This window comes from Budorcas taxicolor, chromosome 16 (genome assembly GCF_023091745.1).
Source record: "Budorcas taxicolor isolate Tak-1 chromosome 16, Takin1.1, whole genome shotgun sequence".
Lineage (NCBI taxonomy): Eukaryota > Metazoa > Chordata > Mammalia > Artiodactyla > Bovidae > Budorcas > Budorcas taxicolor.
The window spans coordinates 2,972,018-2,992,821 of record NC_068925.1 but is presented as its reverse complement, the minus strand read 5'-3'; the positions used below and the strand labels follow the sequence as shown (position 1 = coordinate 2,992,821).

General features: G+C 52.6%; 1 protein-coding gene across 1 annotated transcript; it reads right to left on the bottom strand.

Moving 5' to 3' along the window:
- Positions 1–3,293: 3,293 nt before the first annotated feature.
- PRELP (proline and arginine rich end leucine rich repeat protein) lies at positions 3,294–17,969 on the bottom strand. The gene is made up of 3 exons (XM_052653671.1): positions 17,818–17,969; positions 9,012–9,997; positions 3,294–5,838 (listed from the first exon to the last, which is right to left on the bottom strand). Exons 2-3 carry the CDS (start codon positions 9,979–9,981, stop codon positions 5,663–5,665), a joined length of 1,146 nt encoding a protein of 381 aa, XP_052509631.1. The 5' UTR covers positions 9,982–9,997; positions 17,818–17,969; the 3' UTR covers positions 3,294–5,662.
- Between the last annotated feature and the right edge of the window lie 2,835 nt (positions 17,970–20,804).

Genomic DNA, 20,804 nt, shown 5'->3' with positions numbered 1-20,804 from the left:
CTTTGGCAAGTCCCTGCTGAAGGTGGTGGGAAGGAGCTCAGACACCCTCCTCCCGATTCTGCCGGCCTGTATACATGGTTTGCCCAGGTTCTTAGATGATGCTCCTCCTCTCTGCTTCCTCCCACTAACCACGTACTACTAAACCCCAGCTGCATGGGTCTCAGGATCATTAATTAATCATTCAGTTCAGTTCAGTTCAGTTGCTCAGTCGTGTCCAACTCTTTGTGACCCCATGAATCACAGCACGCCAGGCCTCCCTGTCCATCACCAACTCCCAGAGTACACTCAAACTCATGTCCATCGAGTCGGTGATGCCATCCAGCCATCTCATCCTCGGTCATCCCCTTCTCCTCCTGCCCGCAATCCCTCCCAGCATCAGGGTCTTTTCCAATGAGTCAACTCTTTGCATGAGGTGGCCAAAATATTGGAGTTTCAGCCTCAGCATCAGTCCCTCCAATGAACACCCAGGACTGATCTCATTTAGGATGGACTGGTTGGATCTCCTTGCAGTCCGAGGGACTCTCAGGAGTCTTCTCCAACATCACAGTTCAAAAGCATCAATTCTTCGGCCCTCAGCTTTCTTCACAGTCCAACTCTCACATCCATACATGACCACAGGAAAAACCATAGCCTTGACTAGACAGACCTTTGTTGGCAAAGTAATAATTTTAGGATCATTTAATCCAAATCTTTTGTAGTACAGGTGGAGAATCAGAGGCCCAGCAAAGAGAGGTGACTTGCCCAAGATCACACAGAGCCAGCCTCAGGTCCTAAATCCTTAATTCATATGACCCCTGCCTTCTTTGGGAAAAGGAAATGGCAACCCATTCTAGTATTCTTGCCTGGAGAATCCCAGGGACAGAGGAGCATGGTGGGCTGCGGTCTATGGGGTCGCAGAGTCAGACACGACTGAAGCGACTTAGCAGCAGCAGCAGCTGCCTTCTTTGCCTCACCCTAGAAGTCCCGAGGCCATACATCTCTGTGCCCTCAGAACAGATGGCCCTGGCAGAACTCATCTCTGCCCTGGCACAAGACCTGAGGGGCAGAGCTAATATCCTGGCCCAAGGGCCAGAGCCTGGCTTGCAGTGTTCCTGGGCACCAGCTGGAATGGAGAGGCTTTCCCAGCCCAGGAACCTTGTCTCCAGAGCAAAACCTGTTCCCGATCCCCCGGCAGCCCCCCGCACGAGGAGAGACACGGAGGGCTCTGCTGGTGGAGAGATGGCCCTGGAGCCAGGGAGAAGCCCGGGAAGCGGGCGGCGCATGCGGTGGGCGGTCCTCAACCTTCTCCACAGCCGAGGCTCCGCGTTCAGATCCCCGGGCCCACTCCAGTCAGCCGGGCGTCGCCGCTCCACCGCCGCACCGCTTGTTCCCTGAGAAGAAAGCGGTGCGGCCGCTCCTTCCTCTGCCCCGCAGTCTGCCCCCGCTCCCCTGGGCCGCACCCCAGCACGTCTGCTCCCGGGCCTGCGGCTGCGGCCCCAGCCCTGCGCCCGCTCTCGCCGCCTGTGGTCCCGCCGCGCACGCGCCGGTTCCCTGCTCCCCCGGCCCGGCTGAGCCGCTTCTGATTCAGGCTTCAAGTTCTAGACCCTCAACCCTTTCTACTCTCGGCTTCACAAACACACCCGACACGCTGTCTGGTTGCCATGGATTTCAGGGAGGGTCCATGGTGTGTGTGTGTGTGTGAGGGCCCGTGGTACGTGTGTGTGTGTGCCTGTGTGTGAGGGCCCATGGTGTGCGTGTGTGTATGTGTGAGGGCCTGTGGTATGTGTGTGCATGCATGTGTGTGAGGGCCCATGGTGTGCGTGTGTGTGCATGTGTGTGAGGGCCCGTGGTGTGTGTGTGCGTGCATGTGTGTGAGGGCCCACGGTGTGTGTGTATGTGTGAGGGCCCGTGGTATGTGTGTGTGTGCATGTGTGTGAGGGCCCATGGTGTGCGTGTGTGTGTGAGGGCCCACGGTGTGCGTGTGTGTGATCTGCGTGGGAACCGTCTAGCCGTCCTGTTGTCCCAGGCAGCTCAGCCCTGGAGAGCCGCTCTAATCCGAGCCTCATTAGGAGGAGCAGGAGGCGTGATGATGGAGAGGAGGTGGCAGGCCCTGGGGACAGAGGTCTGGGGCAGGGTGACCCCATTGCTTCCCTGTTCGTGGGCACAGAGGGGAGAGAGAGAGGCAGAGGTGGAAGTTTCAGGAACTCCCCTGCTCTTTGGACAGCAGGGGTCTATTTCCTGCTGGGGGCTTGTAGCCACATAAATCCATGACTGCAAATCATTCCTCTTCTTCTCTCAGACACACACACACACACACACACACACACACACACACGGTAGACTCCATGTCTTCGATCTTTTTCTCAAGCTGGTTCCCTTCTTTCCTGCTTATGTGCTTTTTCCTTCTTCTCCCACCTGGCAAAATCTGATTCAAATCTTAAGATCCAGAGCAAATGATAGGAACCATTCTGGTTTCTCCCAGGCAGAAGGAGAGACTTTCTCCACAATGCTTTTTGTACTCAGCATCATTGCAGACACTTAAGACACGCAATTACTAATTCACGGACTTTCCCTTTATGAATTCCTCAAGGGCAAGGGGGTATATATTACCTGTCCTTGAATTCTTAGCTGGAAACCTTGCACATGGTTGATATACACTGAACACTTTCTGAATTGAACTGAGGCAGAAATTTAGGAGGCAAGGAAAAAGGAGTGGGACAGTATCCGGCAGCTTTTTATCCAAAAGAAGGTGGTGTAGTCCGGGGGGATTACCAGGTTCGTTCTGAAAGAAACCTTCCACCTGAAGAGAGATTCCAGGGCATCCTGATCTTGCCCCTCTGTGCATATCTGCACGGCCTATAGACCATTCCAGATGAAGTGGTTGGCCCTTCGCTTACTGCGCTCGGTATGCCACATTGTTCTATGCATCTTACACTACCGGTCCTCAACTAGTCTGTACGTTTTGTCTGGTTAGGAATGGAGTCTGGTTTGTGTCTTTCTGTATCTGTCTCAGTACTGAGCATTTGGGAGACCCTCAACCATCTAGTAGTATCTGTGGGTTGAAAAGAACTTGGAGTTTGGGGCTTCACATGTAGCTGCCAGATTTTTTTATCTGACTTTAGGAATGGGGGAAGTTCACCAAGAAAAGGTTTTAGAATCATTTCCCTAGAGATTCTTAGGAATAGGATCCTATCTCTACCAGTCTTCTCAGAGGTAGTAAGGTTGGAGGCAGGGGGAGAGGGTGGCAAGATGAACTTGAGGTACTATCCTCACCTGTTTACATTGTCAAATTCAAGCAGGATATTTTTCATATCACTTTATTTTCTCTGCTGTGAAGCATGATGGAATGGGAAAGTTGTTTCACAAAGTTGTCATGATCTTCAAGAAAGGATAGATGTAGGTACAGGGCACGCGTACACACCTACTTACACACCTGTATGTGCCTATGCCAACAGCACTGAGAGAATGAAGTTGTACATGGAGGAGGCGGCCTCCTTAAATCCAGGGGAAACCGGCGCATTATGTGTATGTGGTGGGGGGAACTATGCGGCCAACTCAATTTCCTCTGGTTTACAGCTGCAGGGAGCTATAGAGGAAGCCGGCATACTCTAGACAGGGCACTGGGATGATGGTGATTTTGTTGCTGTTGAAAGAAGACAGTTCAGGTTTGCAGGAGCAGGGGAGTGACCCCTCCTCCCTGAGGAGTCCTAGGCGCTGTGCTCATTACCAGAGGGGCTGACGGTGCAAGGTGGGAGTAAGATACACAAGGGGGCTTATCCAAGCCGTAGCACCTTGGCTACAGTCTATCTTGACTTTAAGCAAGAGCTTTGGAAAAACCAGCTGCAGCTGCAAAGACTGAAGCAGTTGAATGGGAACATGGGGAGGAACTTGAAACGGGCCTGTTTTCTGTAAATTAGCAAAAGAGGAAAATTAGAAGAAAATGGAGATTTCTTGAAGTTGGGGAGCTAGCTTAATCCAGTTTCTTAAACATCTCTGGAACTTTTCTCACCCTAACTTGAGAGTGGGCACTGAGTCCCACTCATCTCTAGGGCACACCCTGCCCAGTCCCACCAACATTCACTTGGGGGCTGTAGGGGGGCATCTCCACCCACTAGAGGGAGGAAAGGGGAGATGAAGGTCAGTCGGCTCTGGGGGACTCGGGCTCCTTTAGAGGCCTTTCACACACTGCTCCCCTGTGCCAGATTGGGGGGCAGTGTGTGTGAGAACTTTGGGGGAAGGACAGTCTATACAGGGAATAAATTATTGCAAAGGAAGGAGATAATATTTAGGACTCGTGCTGGTCTAGAGGGTGGAGCTGCATAGGGAACGTGAGCTCCAGAGGGTCCCTGGAGGGCACTGTAGCCACCTCCTTAGCCTACCGCCTGAAAGCAGAGAGCAGAAGGGACCCGCAAGGTGAGAGGGCAGAGGGGAACAAGCCACATTCTCTTCTGGGTTCCTGACGTTTCCCTCTTGGGTTCACTCATATGGGAACCACATCCCCCTATCTTGGTGCCTCTATACCTGCGTGCCCGATAGACCCCAGAGGACAGAGACCATGCGTGTCACCCACAGCTTTTCAAGTGGGAACTTGAGGCCAACTCCTGACCTTGGCAAATCACCCCAGAAAGATGAGGAGGACACAGGGGCCAGCTGTGGGCAGTATCAGCCACCAGATGTCAGTGCTGTGCCTGGCTGAGAGGGGAGGCCGCTGCACAAGCAGAAGAGGGCTCTGGGAGATCTCTGGCTCTCCGCCCCTTCTCGAGCAGTTTCTCAGGAGCCGCTCCCCAGCAAGGGGAGGGCAGAGAGCGCATGGCAGGGCAGGGTTTCTGGCTCTGTACCCTCCCCGTGTTGCTGCTCCTCAGGTGTTGGGCCTCTGGTCCAGCGGCCAAGCAGCCATCCACACCCACCCGGGCCATCCTGGGCTCTGACCCCCAGCCTCTCCCACTGGCTGGCTCCTGGGTGTTTGGGGCACTCTCCTCCTGGAATGCTCCTCCCTGCTGTTACTGTTGGCACAGAGGCTTAGCCAGGAGGCTGCGTGCCGAGAAGGGGCCCGTCTCACCCTATGAAGGACCAGCGGGTCCCTGTGCCCCTCTCTGAGCCTGCGCCCTTCTTCAGCCGTTCCCTTGCACCTCCTTTCCAGAATCCAGGCTGGCAGAGGGCAGGTGCCCATCTGGTGCCCGTGAATGGGGCACGGCAGCAGCAGTTTTGGAAGATGGGATCCTTGACCCAGGAGACCTGAGTTCCTCAGTCTGTTTGGGTCAGAGCTGCCCACAATAGAGGAGTTTCCAGAAGGACTTTCCAAACTTCATGTCTAGGCTGCCCCTGACCATGCTCTGCTTGCTTTGGCCAGGACGAGAACCAGATTTCAGTCCATGGCCCAGGCTAACCCAGGGGTGATGAGGGAAGAGAGTGGGATGTCTTTAGACACACACCTGTGCTTCTGGGACCAGAAGTTGGGGTGCACAGTGGGTGTCTTTGAACTGGGTGGACCAAATCAAGCCTTTGGAAATCTTGTTCTAGAAGCTGCAGTGACAGCAGAGTATGTGGCTTGTCCCTGACTCGGGAAGGTGGGATAAGGAGGGCAGAGCTGGGAGCAAGAAAAGGAGACAGAGCAAACTGTGGGCACGGGCGCCTGGGCCTCCACATTCAGTGTGGCCGGAGGAGCTCCAGGGGCGCAGGAGGCCTAGATGACCACGGACTGCAGCAGGCGGAAGCACATCATGAGGTCCAGCGGGATGGGCGGCTTCAGGTAGTTCCCATCCAGCCGAAGGTAGCGGAGGTGCGGCACGTGCTCCAGATCCGAGGAGAAGTCATGGAAGGCGACTAGATTGTTGGGGCAAATTTGGGTCCCATTGATTTCTGCGGAGAAAGAAAGGGAGAAGTCAGCAGGAGAGGTGGGCAGGGGGTGGGCTCAGCAGTTCTCGGGAACATGCGACCTTGAGTGACTGGCCCTAACCTCCAGGCTGGTTTACCCGTTTGTGAAAGGAACTAAATTGGAACTGGTCAACAATTGTTATTGAAAACTCACTCTAGAGAGTCAAGAAGAAAGTGAACTTTGAGCTGACCCTTCAAAGACAGGATTAACGTGTGGAGACCTGGGAATGGTGTTCTGATGCTGTGACCTATTTGAATGATGTTGTGGGGGGCAAAAAGCTCATGGCAGAGTTTGGAACCAATAAATAGTACAACGTGGTGTACTAAGCAGAGTAAACTGAAGAGGCTCCCGTTGTGGCCACCAGTTATAGGAGACTTTCAGATGTTTCACTAAGGATGGGATCTCTGGTTTCTAGTCTGAGGAATGTCACTGAGCAGGACTGCTGTTATGAGAGGGACAGTGGGATACATGAACTGGTGTCCAGCGGGGGGGTGGGTGGGGGTGGGGGCTAAATCTGGAAGGGCCCTACGATCAGGTTTATGCTGTAGAAAGATGAATCTGGCTGCATGTGGAGGAACAGTGGAGGGAAGCAAGATCTGAAGCCCGCAGTGGATGGATTACCCTGGAGGTTCTCCTGTAAACGGGATGTGAGGCTTGAGGGTGGGCAGAGGATGGCTAGGTTAACTGAACTAGGGATGACAGGAAGAGAAAGGGCGCCAGGGAGGGGCACGGGGCCCCAGGACGTGATGGAGCTGTTGATTCTGGAGTGATGACTGACTCTGGGGAAAGGGAGCAAGAAAGGGAAGAGATGGGCAAATGGAGGTAGGTTTTCAAGTGGAAGCAGAGTTTCCATTTTCCCCTTCACCTTTTTGGTATGCCCTCTTCTAAATGAAGCTTTCTATCCTCCCAAGCCTTGCTTCTTTTAGCTTCTGTGGGTGGTGGTTGGTTGCTTTTCATCTCCGTCCTCCTCTTCCCTCTCTCCGCTTTCTTTTCTCTTCAGCGTTGGAGCAGCAGAAAGAGCCCTGACATAGATGAATTTTCTTCCTATGACCTTTGTGATTTTGAACTTTACCCCCCGATGTGCTGTTCTGAAATCTGTGAAATGGTGAGAGTGGGTGGAATCTTTCTGTCTTCAACCTCAGAAGGCTGGATCACCGCCCCCTCCCGCCACAGCCTGTTTTTGTCCACAATCTGGTAGAAACTTGTCAACCATTTATTAATCAAGGTATCCTTTCTGTCTAGATTTTTGGCCTATACAGCCTCATGGGAGTAATGTGTTCCATCAGTTTGCTACCTACAGGGTAAAATTAGACAGTTTTGCCTTTTCCTGAATTTCTTTCTTGCAAGATTTAAGAAGACTTCCCCTACCTTTGTGTAATTATCTCAGATGAGTGAATAAGCCTGTTCTATCATCCACTTGTTTCGAGATTATAGAAATTCAAAAACCTCCCTCTCATCCTTTGGCTTGAAAGCTAAGGATTCCTAATATCATGTTAGGAGTGCTTCTTTCTCCTTGGTCTGCATTCCCACAGCTGCTGCATTCGTCTTGTGGATGTAGCCTGATCTTGTCCAGGGGCCACAGAATATTCTCGCTTTTGTTTTTAAGTTGTTCTGCGGAGGAGGCGATGGCACCCCACTCTAGTACTCTTGCCTGGAAAATCCCATGGACGGAGGAGCCTAGTGGGCTGCAGTTCATGGGGTTGCTAAGAGTCGAACACGACTGAGCGACTTCACTTTGACTTTTCATTTTCATGCATTGGAGAAGGAAATGGCAACCCACTCCAGTGTTCTTGCCTGGAGAGTCCCAGGGACGGGGGAGCCTGGAGGGCTGCCGTCTATGGGGTCGCACAGAGTTGGACACGACTAAAGTGACCTAGCAGCAGCAGCAGCTGATGCTTTACTCAGATCTGATGTTTTTGATCAGGCAAAACTGTCACTTCCAGTCTCTTTTCTGACCTACAATCTTTATCCAAAGCCCAGGACCCCGTAAATGTAGCTTAGGCAAATTCTGCATTGAGTGTCCTGACTTTTATGACCAAATCTTTCAGCCTTCTAGATAGATTCAGAAAGCACCATATTCTCCTGACTGCCACGTCTTTTCCAGCTGTATGATCTTAGTGTGGGGCTCCCCTGGTGTCTCAATTGGTAAAAGAATTTGCCTGCGATGCAGGAGACCCAGGTTCGATCCCTGGTGGAGAAGATCCCCTGGAGAAGTAAGCGGCAACCCACTCCACCATTCTTGCTGGAAAATCCCATGGACAGAGGAGCCTGGCAGGCTACAGTCCACGGGGCCACAAAGAGTCGGACACGACTGAGTGACTAAACCACCAGCCACTCATAATATACAGGATCAGCAGCGTGCCCGCCATCAGCAACCGGCTGGAGCACCTCTGCCTCTCTGTATGGTTTCACAGACTCCTTAAAACCTAGGCTCAGGCCTGGGAAGAAGCCTGTTTTCTCACAGCTACAGTGGACAGATCCAGGACATTCCAGCTGCTGCTGCTGCTAAGTTGCTTCAGTTGTGTCCGACTCTGTGCTACCCCATAGATGGCAGCCCACCAGCCTCCCCCATCCCTGGGATTCTCCACGCAAGAGCACTGGAGTGGGTTGCCATTTCCTTCTCCAATGCATGAAAGTGAAAGTGAAGTCGCTCAGTTGTGTCTGACTCTTTGCGATCCCATGGTCTGCAGCCCACCAGGCTCCTCTGCCCATGGGATTTTCCAGGCAAGAGTACTGGAGTGGGGTCATTGCCTTCTCCAGGACATTCCAGAGTCAGCATTTAAATGTCACTATTCTTTAGGAGAATGTCCAGAACTGTATTTTATGTCTCCCTTACCTACAGGTCTGGAGGGCAAAGGAGCAGGGGCTGGTGAGAAGGGCTGGAGGTAGAAAAACTGTTACCCCTCAAGCGTGGTATTCTGGGCACTTTATCCATACTAAACTAGTAAATCTTCATAAACATTTTGTGCCACTTTACAAACGAGGAGACTTCCCAGAGAGGTCAGATATTCTTTGAAGGTCATGTGGGCTGCAAGTGGAAAGACCAAGGTTTGAAACCTGTGCCAGACTGGGTGCTTCTGTGTGCTCAGGCACGAGGCGCACGTGAAAGTGCTGAGGAGCCGGCCACCCCCTGCGCCGCCCCAGTCCCCGCACTCACTCTCGATGTTGTTGTTGTTGAGGTACAGGTGCTCCAGCCGGTTGCTGATGGCGGGCACGCTGCTGATCCTGTTGTGTGACAGGTGCAACACCAGCAGGTTGGAGATGTTGAACGAGTTCTTGGGGAGGCCCCGGTCCGAGAGCAGGTTGTAGTTGAGGCGGATGAAGGCCAGGTTGGGGAAGCCCTTGAAGTACCCGCTGGGGATGGCCTCGATTCTGTTGCTGTCCAGGTAGAGCTGGTGGATGGCGGAGGGCACCTTGGGGGGCATCTTCCTCAAGGTGTTGTGGGCCAGGTTGAGCTGCATGAGGTTCTTGAGGCCCTGGAAGGTGTCGGGCTTGAAGACGCCGTCACTCAGCTTGTTGTGCTGCAGGTCCAGCAGCAGGAGGTTCTCCAGCTTGCTGAAGACCCCGGGCGGGATCCTGGAGATCTGGTTCTGGCTCAGCCTCAGCTGCTCCAAGTTCCGGGGCAGGGCTGCGGGCACCTCTTCCAGCTGGTTCTTCTCCATGTAGAGGAACGCCAGGCTGGGGAGCTTCTCCAGCACCCTCTGGTCCACCTTTCGAATCCGGTTGTTGTCCAGGTTGACCCACCTCAGGCCCGTGGCGTTCTTGAAGGACTCCACCGGGAGCTCCGTGATGAAGTTGTTCTGGAGATAGAGGTAATGGATGCGGGACGGGATGACAGGGACCTTTCGGAGGTTGCGGCTGTCGCAGTAGAGGGCGGACGGGAAGTCGGGGGGGCAGTAGCACTCCCGGGGACAGTCAGGAAAGACCGACGGGGGCCCTGGGGGCAGCGGGGGAGGCAGGTCTGTAGGCTCCGCTGGCTCATCGGGCTGCGGAAAGCTGGGTGTGGGCCTGAGTCTGGGTCTGGGCCGGGGTCTCGGTCTGGGTCTCGGTCGTCTTGTTGGCTGGCCTTGGGCCGCTGAGGCCAAGATGAGGAGAAGTGTGAGGAGCCAGCAGAGGGATGACCTCATGATCCAGGCGACGCACCTGTGGGGAGGAAGGCGGCGGGTCATCAGCCTGCTGGGCCTCAGTAAAAAGAGCACGTGTCTTTGCAGCTGGAGTTGGCCGGGATGGGCTTGGGGGGAGCCGTGGCAAGGGCCTGTGGAAGCATCTCCTTGCTTGCCTGTATCCAGCCGGTGAGAAGGCAGCAAGGGTTTGAGTGTCTGGCTCCCTTTCCCAGAGGCCCAGGTGCTGATGTGCTAGAGTGTCAGCCGTCTTGGCAGAGTGCACTCTGGGCTGTGAATCAGGAGTCCCAGGGTTTCCTGGAGAATACCCTTAAGCACTCTAGTCCTCAGAGTCCTGGTTTGCAGCATGAGAAAATCATCTCTCCCTTTATAGGAAGAATGTTAGGATATGTGAGCCATAGAGTCCTGGGGTATTACATCTGGAAGGGTCCTTACTGGTTCCATAACTCAGCGGTTTTCAAACCATGCCCCATTTCAGTGGAGTCCTCCTGAGGGAGAGAGGCCAAGGGGATGGCCCTGGGGGACCCCTGTCCAACATGAGGAACTCTGTGGTTTTAAAATCTGCTACATATATTAAAGGTTAGCTGAAGCACTCATTTGAAAAAAAAAAAAAAAAAGTAGCATTGCTAAAAGTGTTTTGAAATTCACAAAGTCCAGACTCAACTATTTATAAAAATTGAGTCCTGGAGGGGAGTAGTAGCTTGTTAAGGCCAGGAAGCTATATAACAGCAGACCCAGGACAAAGCCCCACGTCTCCGTGGGCTCTGCGAGCTCTTGGGAAGGAAGTGGTGCGGTCCCCTTGCGTCTGCCCCCGCTCGCCCCTCCTCCCCAGGGCTCAGCTTAGAGAACGCTGGTCTTTGCCAGCAGGACACACACCAAGAATTTCTCCCCAGATGTGGAGGCTCCTGGGGAAATAAACAAGGAAGCAACTGAAAGCTGTGGGGACTACAACAAACTAGTGAATATTAAAAAAAAAAACAAAAAGAAGCAGATTCATAGGTATAGAGAGCCAGTGGTTACTAGTGGAGAGGGGCAACATAGGGATAGGGGATTAAGAGGTATAGACTATTGTGTATAAAATAAGCTATCGTACAACATGGGAAATATAGCCAATATTTTATAATAACTATAAATGGAGTGTAACCTTTAAATATTGTAAACCACTGTATTGTACACCTGTAACTTAGATAATATTGTACATCAACTATGTTTCAGTTTTTTAAAAAGCTGCAGGGAAACCACTTTCATTTCTTCTGATCTGGCATTGCTGCTTCCCATATGCATTGGAGTTGATGATATCGGGTGGGATATAAAGAAGAACTTCCGCCCACCTCAAAGACATAGTGGAACAGGTTGCTGAAGGATGCTCTGGGGTTGCCCTTCCCATTGGTTCTGATGCTGCTTCAGATAGGGCCATGTGGTCTGAGTCAAATTAAGCTGAGGAAACTGGTAGACCCAAGGCTGCAGACAATAACTGGCATTTCTCTCAGACCCCCTGCCCTAGCTTGTCGGGTTACCTGTCCTTTCCCCTCCCAAGGTCCCTGTGACAGCCCCTCTGGTCTCCTCCGGGATCTCTGTTTCCACGTTGCTTCCAATGGCCCTCTTTGCTGCTTCTTCACGACTTGCGGTGGTCTGCCCCTCCCCTTCTTAGAGCCTGGGACACTTTGGAGATGCAGGTTTCTTGGAGTTCTTGAGAGAGAGGGGGCTGGAGTGTATCCTCAGCTGCGTCGAGACCCTGTGATCGCTGCCTCTGCACCAGGCTTCCCTCGCTTTCTTTGGAGCCCACATCAGCTAGGTTCTTTCCTGTGTGACCCAGTACTGGCTTCCTGCTAGCTTTGTTCAAAGCTAGCTCAGTAGAAGCCCCTCACCAGATGTTTAGCCTGAGTCTGTTACTTGGAAGGAGCTGAGTGGGACAAGAAACATGGATGAGGGCAGGGCTCACCCTGGAGGGGCAACGGAGTCTACCTACACCTGTTGCACACCTGCCCTGGACACCCAGCCCACACACGCTCCCACAGACACTCGTCTCCCTGTGCCACACACACGAGCAAACACACACGCCCCTCCTCGGTGTGCGTGCGTGGGTCCTCATGGGGTAGAGAGTGTGGAAGGGGAGGAGCAGAAGGGAGACAGAGCGGAGGGAAGGGAGAGGAGGCTGCCTGCAGCTTCTGCTCCGTCTCCTCCTTCTTCTAAGGTAGCCTCTTCCCAGGCAGACCTCTCCAAGGGGGCCCAGGGGGCCATTTCCCCTGGCCTCCTATCACAGAGGACGCTGCAGTTAGACTCTTGGCTTTATCTCCAGATGCGCACGTAACAATCTTGGGGATACACCAAAAAGGCTGAGCTGAAAAGACACTCATTGGAAAACTAAACCTGAGTCTTGTTGCCAGGCCCCACACCACTTGTAATTGGTGAACTATCAGTGAAAATGTTACAAGTTCTGTAATTTTCTTGAAAATAGCACAACAGTATTGCACAGAGATTTTAAACGGGGAAGAAAAGTTATGACCAACCTAGATAGCATATTCAAAAGCAGAGACATTACTTTCCCAACAAAGGTCCGTCTAGTCAAGGCTATGGTTTTTCCTGTGGTCATGTATGGATGTGAGAGTTGGACTGTGAAGAAAGCTGAGCGCCGAAGAATTGATGCTTTTGAACTGTGGTGTTGGAGAAGACTCCTGAGAGTCCCTTGGACTGCAAGGAGATCCAACCAGTACATTCTGAAGGAGATCAGCCCTGGGATTTATTTGGAAGGACTGATGCTAAAGCTGAAACTCCAGTACTTTGGCTACCTCATGTGAAGAGTTGACTCATTGGAAAAGACTCTGATGCTGGGAGGGATTGGGGGCAGGAGGAGAAGGGGACGACCGAGGATGAGATGGCTGGATGGCATCACCGACTCGATGGCCATGAGTCTGAGTGAACTCTGGGAGTTGGTGATGGACAGGGAGGCCTGACGTGCTGCGATTCATGGGGTCGCAAAGAGTCGGACACGACTGAGTGACTGAACTGAAAGGGTTACATTCGTGTGCTAAAACCTAACATTTTTAAAAGCCCCAGTTTTTGTGACCTTGAATTTTTTTGCTTTGGCACTTTTTACTTCCTGACCAGCTGGGAGACTGACAATAAGCAAGAGGTCTCTTGTGCAGTGAGAAGCCCCGGGCAGGCTTCCCAGCGGGGCGGAGCCCCGTCCCTTTCACTGCCTTGGTCAGCAGGAGCATTTACCCTGGGCCCTGAGTGGGCAAGTCACGCCCATGCGGAGCGGCAGCCGGCCCTGGCACGAGGCGCTTCCCGGTGACGCGGGGCCCGGGCAGCACTCGGCTCAGGCGCGTCAGAGCCGTGGGTTAGTCACAGCCTCACCCGACGGGCATGCCTCCCACCCCTGCCATCCCCGTGAACACAGGCCGCCCTTGCTGCCACCTCCTGTGCCAGGCCCTTCGGGAACTTCCCTTATCTCCCCACTGGCCCTCTGACCTGTCTATGCTCCAGACCTCTGGGGGCTGGCCACAGTCCTTTCAGAGCTGAGAAGGTTCTCGAGGAGAAGCTCCTGGGCCTGTTCCTTGGAGAAACTAGGTCTGTTGAATTCCCCTGCTCTTAGCCCTGGGGCTGAACCTTTCTGCGGCGCGCGCATGCTCCTTCCTTGAGGAAGCAGTGCTCGTTTCTCAGGCTTTTCTCGTGGGACAGTGCTCCTTCCTGATGGAGGCTGTGCTGTCCCACTGTCTAAGTCCCCAAGCCAGAGTTTGCGACAGACGAGAAGTCCCTGGACTCCAAAGGGAGCCATTGTGTCTCCCACACAGCCCAAAGTCACGCCTGCATGTGTTCCTGTCTTCCAGAGCCTTCTGTCCAGTCAAAAGCTCCCTCAGGCGGGATTCTAAGTGTGTGTGATTTTTACATTTCTTACGCCTTTGCAAGCACACCTCCCCACCTTCTGCTGGGCTGAGCTCACTGCTTGATCAATGGATGCATCTGGGCCGCCTATAACCACTGACCTCCTGTAACCCCATTCACCGACACCTGTTCTCCAAAAGCTGCTCATTTGTGAGGGGAAAGCAATCGCTTTAACCAACCCAAAATTCACTCTCCCATTTGAGAAGATTTTCTAAGAGAGTTTTAAATTCAAATTTCAACCTCAAGTATTAGAGACTTAGGCTTGAGTCCTGGCTCTGACCCACCTGCTCAGGCCCAGGGTCCTCAACTGTGTGAGGATCAAATGGGATCATCCACATGAAGGCATGTCATAGAGCATAAAACCTCTGCAAATGGCAGGGGTTTCATTTATTCATTTATTTGTTTGCGAAAGAACGTATCCTCTCAAGAGACTCTGATTTTTAAAGTGAGAAAGCCCTGTCCCTGTTTAGCTCATAAATTCATTCATTTAAGGTTCATACTCCCAGGACTCTTGCAACGATTCCTCAGGGCAGGGTGGGGATGAGGCCCACATGGGTTTACCAAATCATAGGGTAATTGGCTTTGTATGGAGAGAGCCCGGGGTTGGGGTTGAGCTGAGAGTGAGGCTGGGTGTGTCTCCTTGGGTTAAAGAAAGATGACTCCACAGTACTTCCTGGTGTTCTTGTCAGATTTCACGTCCAGCTCATTACCCGTGAGCCTCCTTGGCTTCACCCAGCTAGTGACCCTACCGTTGGAATGGGGCTGCCCCTGCCAGAGCCGTGCCCATGGATGCTGGGATGACCCTCTTTTTTGGTTTCCTTCTTTCTGTCCTAAACTCAGACTTCTGAAAGCCATTCTATTCTCTGTGTCTTCCTGAAGCCCACACGGGAGTTGAAAGCCAGGAGAATCGGGTCGTCTCTGCCCAGCTGTTAACAGAGGAGTGAGGCAGGCCCACCGCAGCTGCCTTAGACTCTTCCAAGGCCTCCAAGTGGGCGTTGTGGGGTTCTGAGGTAAGGAAGGGGATAACATGGATGCATGGTGAATTCAGCAAGTTGCCGACTCACTGTCCCTTTCTTGGGGAGTGAAAGCAGGATGGGAGTAAGGCTGACTGGGGCAAAGGTGAAGACAGCATCACTGTGAAAACTAGACAGAGGGTGTGGGGTCCCCGCCCAGCCACCACTGCCTATAGTGACGCGACCCTGTCCTCAGCCTCACTTCCCTTACCTGCAAAACACAGATAAAGAAATCTTCCCTGTCCCTCTGTTCCTTATCGGGTTATTTTCAGAAGAAAACGTGATAAGCAACTTTAAAATGTGCTACAGATCAAAAACAGCTAAAAATAAATCTAACGCTCTAATGGAGAAGCCATCTGTCTCCCCAGTGTCTACCACAAGGCGACATGTAAACACAATGTCTTTTGGCCTCAGGCCACTAAGTCCAGAAGAGCAAGTTTTCCATTCTAAAGGCAAGGGGAACAATTTAGGGTGGGATGGCTCTTGTCCTCTCATTATGGCTCCTCACTATGTCCTCTCTGCCTCAATCCTGTAGCTTTTCCACCCCGTGAAGAAAGCCTACAAGAATCTGTCTGATGTGTTGAGTGCTTATAGATGTGGGTCTCAACCCTGCAACTCTTCAGCTGTTTGGCTGGGTACTCTTGAGAAATCTCTTACCTCTACTAAGCTTCAGTTTCCTCATCTGTAAAATGGGCATACTAACACACTTTTATCCGATTATTTTGAAGGTTAAGTGAGTAAATGTGCAAAAAGCAAGTGCTTGGTGAATGTTAAGCTATTATTGACATTATTTCAAAGTAATGGGGTCTCTTTCTCTTCAGCTTGGCCAGAGGACAGCCGTTCCCTCCACAGAATGCCGATCCTTGGAGATGTTTACTTGGATTCCCACCAACTCTCCTACACAGAGCAAGCTCCTCCCCTTTCAGGCCTGTGAGACCACACTTAGGTCTCAGAATGAAATAATTAGAGAAGCTATAGATGCCTCCAGCCATTTGAGGAATGTTCGCTCTGTCCCTCCCCCTCACTGACGCCCGTTCCCGTCCCTGAGCCTTTCTGCAGCAGCTGCGGGGATGCTGGCCAGGGACACCGCAGGCTGCTGTCCTCAGCTGGCTGTGGAGTCCACTGTGACTCGGGACGTCCCCTCCCAACCTTGGGTACCTGTCCCTTCCAGCTTCCCCCAGAGGCCCAAGAGGTGGGGCTGCTCCCGGGGAGGTGAAGGGGCAGTGCAGACCCTGCGGTTCGGCCATCCTCTGTGCAGGCCCGCCAGAGCAGGCAGCTACTGGGCAGGAGCAGGGGACCTAAAAGGGGTGGGGAGGAGCCCTGCACAGGGCCCCTGGGGGCCCAGGCAGGCGGATTAGCAGGTAGGAGGAAGCCTAAGCTCTTTGGAGCTACCTTGGGGGAAATTGCTTTCTGCAATGTTCCCTCATTACACAGCTGCCAGTTTTTACAAGGAGAAGAGAAGGGGAGAGCTCACTGAAGGTCTTCCCTGTTCCTTCAGGTGCTTGCTTCTACTCTGCAAAAGAGGGTGGCCCACTGGAGACACTCTGAGGCTGCTCCCTCAGACAGTCCTTGTCCGGGAAGCCACACAGCCTGTCTGCCCAGCTAACGCTGCCAGAATCCTGGCCTCTTCAGTCCTACACATGTGTCCCTCAGGTCTCTGGTTCAGACTCCCAAATCCTTGCTGCCTCTCACATCCTGAAACAATAGCAGATTCTTGCGTCTTGATCCCGTGGGTCTAAAGCAAAGGGTCCAGCTGTCTGTATTTCTGGTGAGCACCTCTCACCCTCCCCTGCACCCAGGCGATTTCGAAGACCAACCGTACTTGGAGACCCTCTCCTAGGCTATGCCCTTCTTGCCTTGGGAGAACACTCTGCATAATCGAAGAGGAATGAGCTGGGCAAACGGAGAAGGTCCACCCTATTTAAAAATTTCAGTTTCCCACTTCAGCTTTCCCCTCCCTTGACTGATAAAGGAACTACGTCTTTTTTCGTCTCTCATAGGAAGCCCTTGCCAGTGTGGGATTATGTTGAAGTGGCTTTAAAGAGAATTCTTTTCTGGCTGCCTGCTGAAAACAGACATGAATACCCCCAGTGCTGGGAATTAGTACCTCTGAGGCTTTGGAGTAGGGTTGCTTTCTTCTCTCTCTTTCCAAAAGAAAAGTGGGATAGAGTAGCGAGGCAGAGAAAGTCAGAGCTACTGGGAATACACCGTGCAGGTTAGAAAGCTGCTTTTTTCTCTCCTCTACCCAATTAAGTTCTAAAGAATGAAGAACTCTTTCCAGCCCCTGCTGCTGCTCATCCTGTTCCGGCTCTGCCTGCGCTTGGGACACATGGTTTCTTTGGCTCTGCCAGCTCGGGGGGAGGACACACTTGCTCTTCTCTCTTAGGCGCTGTGTGCGCGCGTGCCTGCGTGTTTTCCTGCCAGGGTCTTGTCGCTGTGTGCTCTAGCTCTGCATGTCAAATGCCGTCAGAACGGAGGTGAATGGACAGGACGCCTTCACACTGTGTGTGCATCCGTGCGTGTGCATGCGAAGTGGAAGTGCAGCATCTGAGAGGCACATGTGTGTGCCCGGGACAGTGTGTGACAAAGCATCAAAGGTGCGCAGAGTGGGTTCTAGAGTGGAGTTTCCTTGGGAACCCGATCTGTAGACACACTGGGTGCAGCATAGCTCTGGGCTACAGTACACAACCGTACCAAGAAAGTTTAACTTTTGCAACAAGCCAATACATGGGTGCAGAATGATGAAGAGAGGGAAGAAGGTGGAGACGAAATGAGGAAGACTGATTTGAGCTCCTCTGAAAGGAGAAAAATCTGGTAGAGGACAGGAAGGAGGGGTAGAAGGAAGGAAGGCAGGCGAGGACAGAGCCTAGAGCAGTAGCCTGGCGTGGATGGGGAGGGAAGGGGCTGGCTGGAGGCCGGAGCCTTCCTCCTCCAGACGGCTTACCTGAACCACCTGCCTCTCCTCTCAGCTTGGGTTTATCTCCGGCAAGGCGAGACTGCCTCTGCTCCCCCCACCCTCAGTGGCGCTGTGGCAGCAGAGAGCCAGCCAGAAGCTCTGGTCTCCCAGTGGTGTGTGCGTGCTTGTGTTTGCCTGACTCTTCCTCCACCAGATCCTATTGGGGTAGGGAGGTTAGGTTAGGGGAGGGCCAGGCTGATTGTAAGTAGGGAGGGGAAGAGGAAGGGAGGGAGGAAGGGAGGAGGGAAGAAGGGAGGAGGGAAGGGAGGGAGGGAGCTTGGGAGAGGAGGAATGACAACAATAAAGTCTTTATTTGGCAGCCAAAATCCCAAAGACTCCATCCACACACCATGCCCACTAACGGACCCGTTTTTAATAACATTTCCTTCTGCTGCTGCTGCTTCTGGGAGGGAGGTTGTTTGACCCATGTTTGGAAAACAGGCCAAATTAACAGAAGAAAAGGAATGAAAGCAACCTCTGTGCCGGCGAGAACTGGATGGCTGGGTCCAGCACCAGCGTCTTGCATTTCTCCTCCTGACAATCGCCTTGCTTCTGAGGCCCCTCACTCCTCTGCTCTTGAATTCCCAAATGTGGAGGGTGGGGATGTGTTTTCTGAGCAGTGATGGTCCTTCCCTAGGTCACCTTCCCTGGGAGGTTGCTAAGGGGATAGAGTCCGGCTCTGTGTGAGCTGGCATGGGAGATAGTTCGCTCTGAGAACCGGAGAGGGAAAAGTCAGGCCTGGGACTGCACTGCAGAGGAAGGCAGAATAAAGATTTTGTGTGAGACCTAAAGTCACTGTCCGTGTGGACAATGTCAGTGTCTTCTCTCAGCTTCTCCATGTACATCACACTCAGGAGAGATTTGGGTGCGGTATAGTCATCAAACACAGTAAATGGGGAAACCCGAATGTTCCCCGTCCATGTCTTCCCAGGAGACGTATTCAGGTAAGAACTTCCTCTAATAATTTTTCTCAGTTAAAAAACTGCAGCACACTTGCAGTTAAGTGTTAAGTAGCAACCCATCAAAACTTCCTGCCACCTCATTTGATGGCTGAGAAAACTTGCTTGTGTTTACATTTTCTATCATCAAGTCCATGGAGAACAGCTTCTTTGGAAGCATTGACAGGGAGAGCATTTTGTGATTCACTGACTTCATACAGCTAGACCCTTAGTCTTTTCCAGAAAGAGATAGCTCCTCTAGAAAGGGGCTTCCCTGGTGGCTCAGATGGTAGAGAATCCACCTGCAATGTGGGAGACTCAAGTTTGATCCCTGGGTCAGGAAGATCCCCTGGAGAGGGAATGGCTGGCTACCCACTCCAGTATTCTTGCCTGGAGAATTCCATGGACACTTGTACTTTTCCTCCAGAAAGAGCTCCCCTTTCTTGAATCTCGGGGACACCAATTGGTGTAGCTTGGCCCAAGGGGAGGTATTTATCTCTTCTTGGTGTATCAAGGACACTATGAAGCGACTGCTGGGGAGAATGGCGGGAAGCCCGGTCACCGGGGCTGCTGCCGCACAGTCCCAGGAAGTGTGGTCAGGGGCACAGAAAGTGAGGGCGGGAAGGTGCAGGAAGGGCGAGGTGGGAGGGAGGGGGCTCCCCGGTGTGGAAGATCACAGATACATTTCCAGAGTCAGGACCTGCTCACGCTTCCCACCCAGGCTGAAATCTCATCTCCAGGGCTCACTGCTTATTTGATCTGCTTAGCAACTGCTGCTTGATTATAAGCAGTGAGTGCTGGAAGCAAGAGAAAAAAGGGCATGGTTGTATACGAAACTCTCCAAGGGAGGTGGCTCAGGCTCCCACCTCTCCACGGCCCTGCCTTGAAGACTCTGCTGGGAAGTCGTCGTGTGGCCTGGGGCAGTTTTGGCTCAGACTGGCTCGTGGTCGTCAGGCCCACTAGGGCTGGGTCTGGGGCAGACCCTCAACCCTCACCAACTGAGGCTCCCAGCCTAGGGTGGCTGGGGGTCTGGGCAAATGCACGACAGGGAAGAGCTGTGGGAGATCTGTGGTTGCTTATCCCACCGCCCAGCCTGGGGGGTCTGGGTCATCTGGGGTGAGAGGCTCCTGGTGGGTAGAGGCAGCATGTTACTCATCATGGTATAAGCCGCAGCACCCACCTGGGGCTTGGCACACCCTCGGCGGTCAGTAGAAGTCTGTTTCATCACATTTAAGAGGGTTGAACAAGGAAATTCTGTCACTCTCTTTTAAAAAATGTTTGAAAAGCTAATACTGTCTCTTGATTCAAATTCCAAATGGTACAAAAGATTGTACCAGGGAAAAGTCTTCTGCCCTCTCTGTCTCTCCATCATCCAGTTTCCTTCAGGACACAATTGGCATACCAGTTTCTTGTGTCTTGCCAGGTTTATTTAATGCACATGTAAGCACTAAGTACAAGCAACTACGCACTTTTATTTTTGCTCTGTAGGATAGCTCGATGACCACTCATATTGGTACTTAAGGCTCTCCCTCACTCTCGGCCCCATAGTTATCTGAGCGGCCCCTCCTGATGGACATTTGGGCTTGTTGCCCTCTCCCGACCCATTTTTAAGGTAATGGACTCGGAGTCTCGTACACTTGGGCCCAGCTGTGGTTCTCGGCCTCCTTTCCATGCTGGCTGAGTGGCCTGAGGGTACTCATCTGCCCTTTCCGAGCCTCAGTTTTCTCATCTGCACGTGGCAGGTATCATTTGCCGTCTATTGACTGGATAGTTCAATTATTCTATAGTTTAAACTTTCTTCTAAAAGTTCACTTCATTTCTGAATCTGAGTACTCCTATCACTGGTACAGTGGAAAACTCCATCTCAGCTCTTGGTTGTCCCTCCCCCCGGGCTGTCCAGTCAGTAGGCAGTTAGCGTTTCCCCTCCAGGGCTACAGGACACTCCCTTTGTTCTGGAAGGCCCCTCTAGCCCAGCAGACCTCTGACACTTTCTAAGGCTGTGTGCCCAGAACAGAAACCTTCCACAGAGCGGTCATT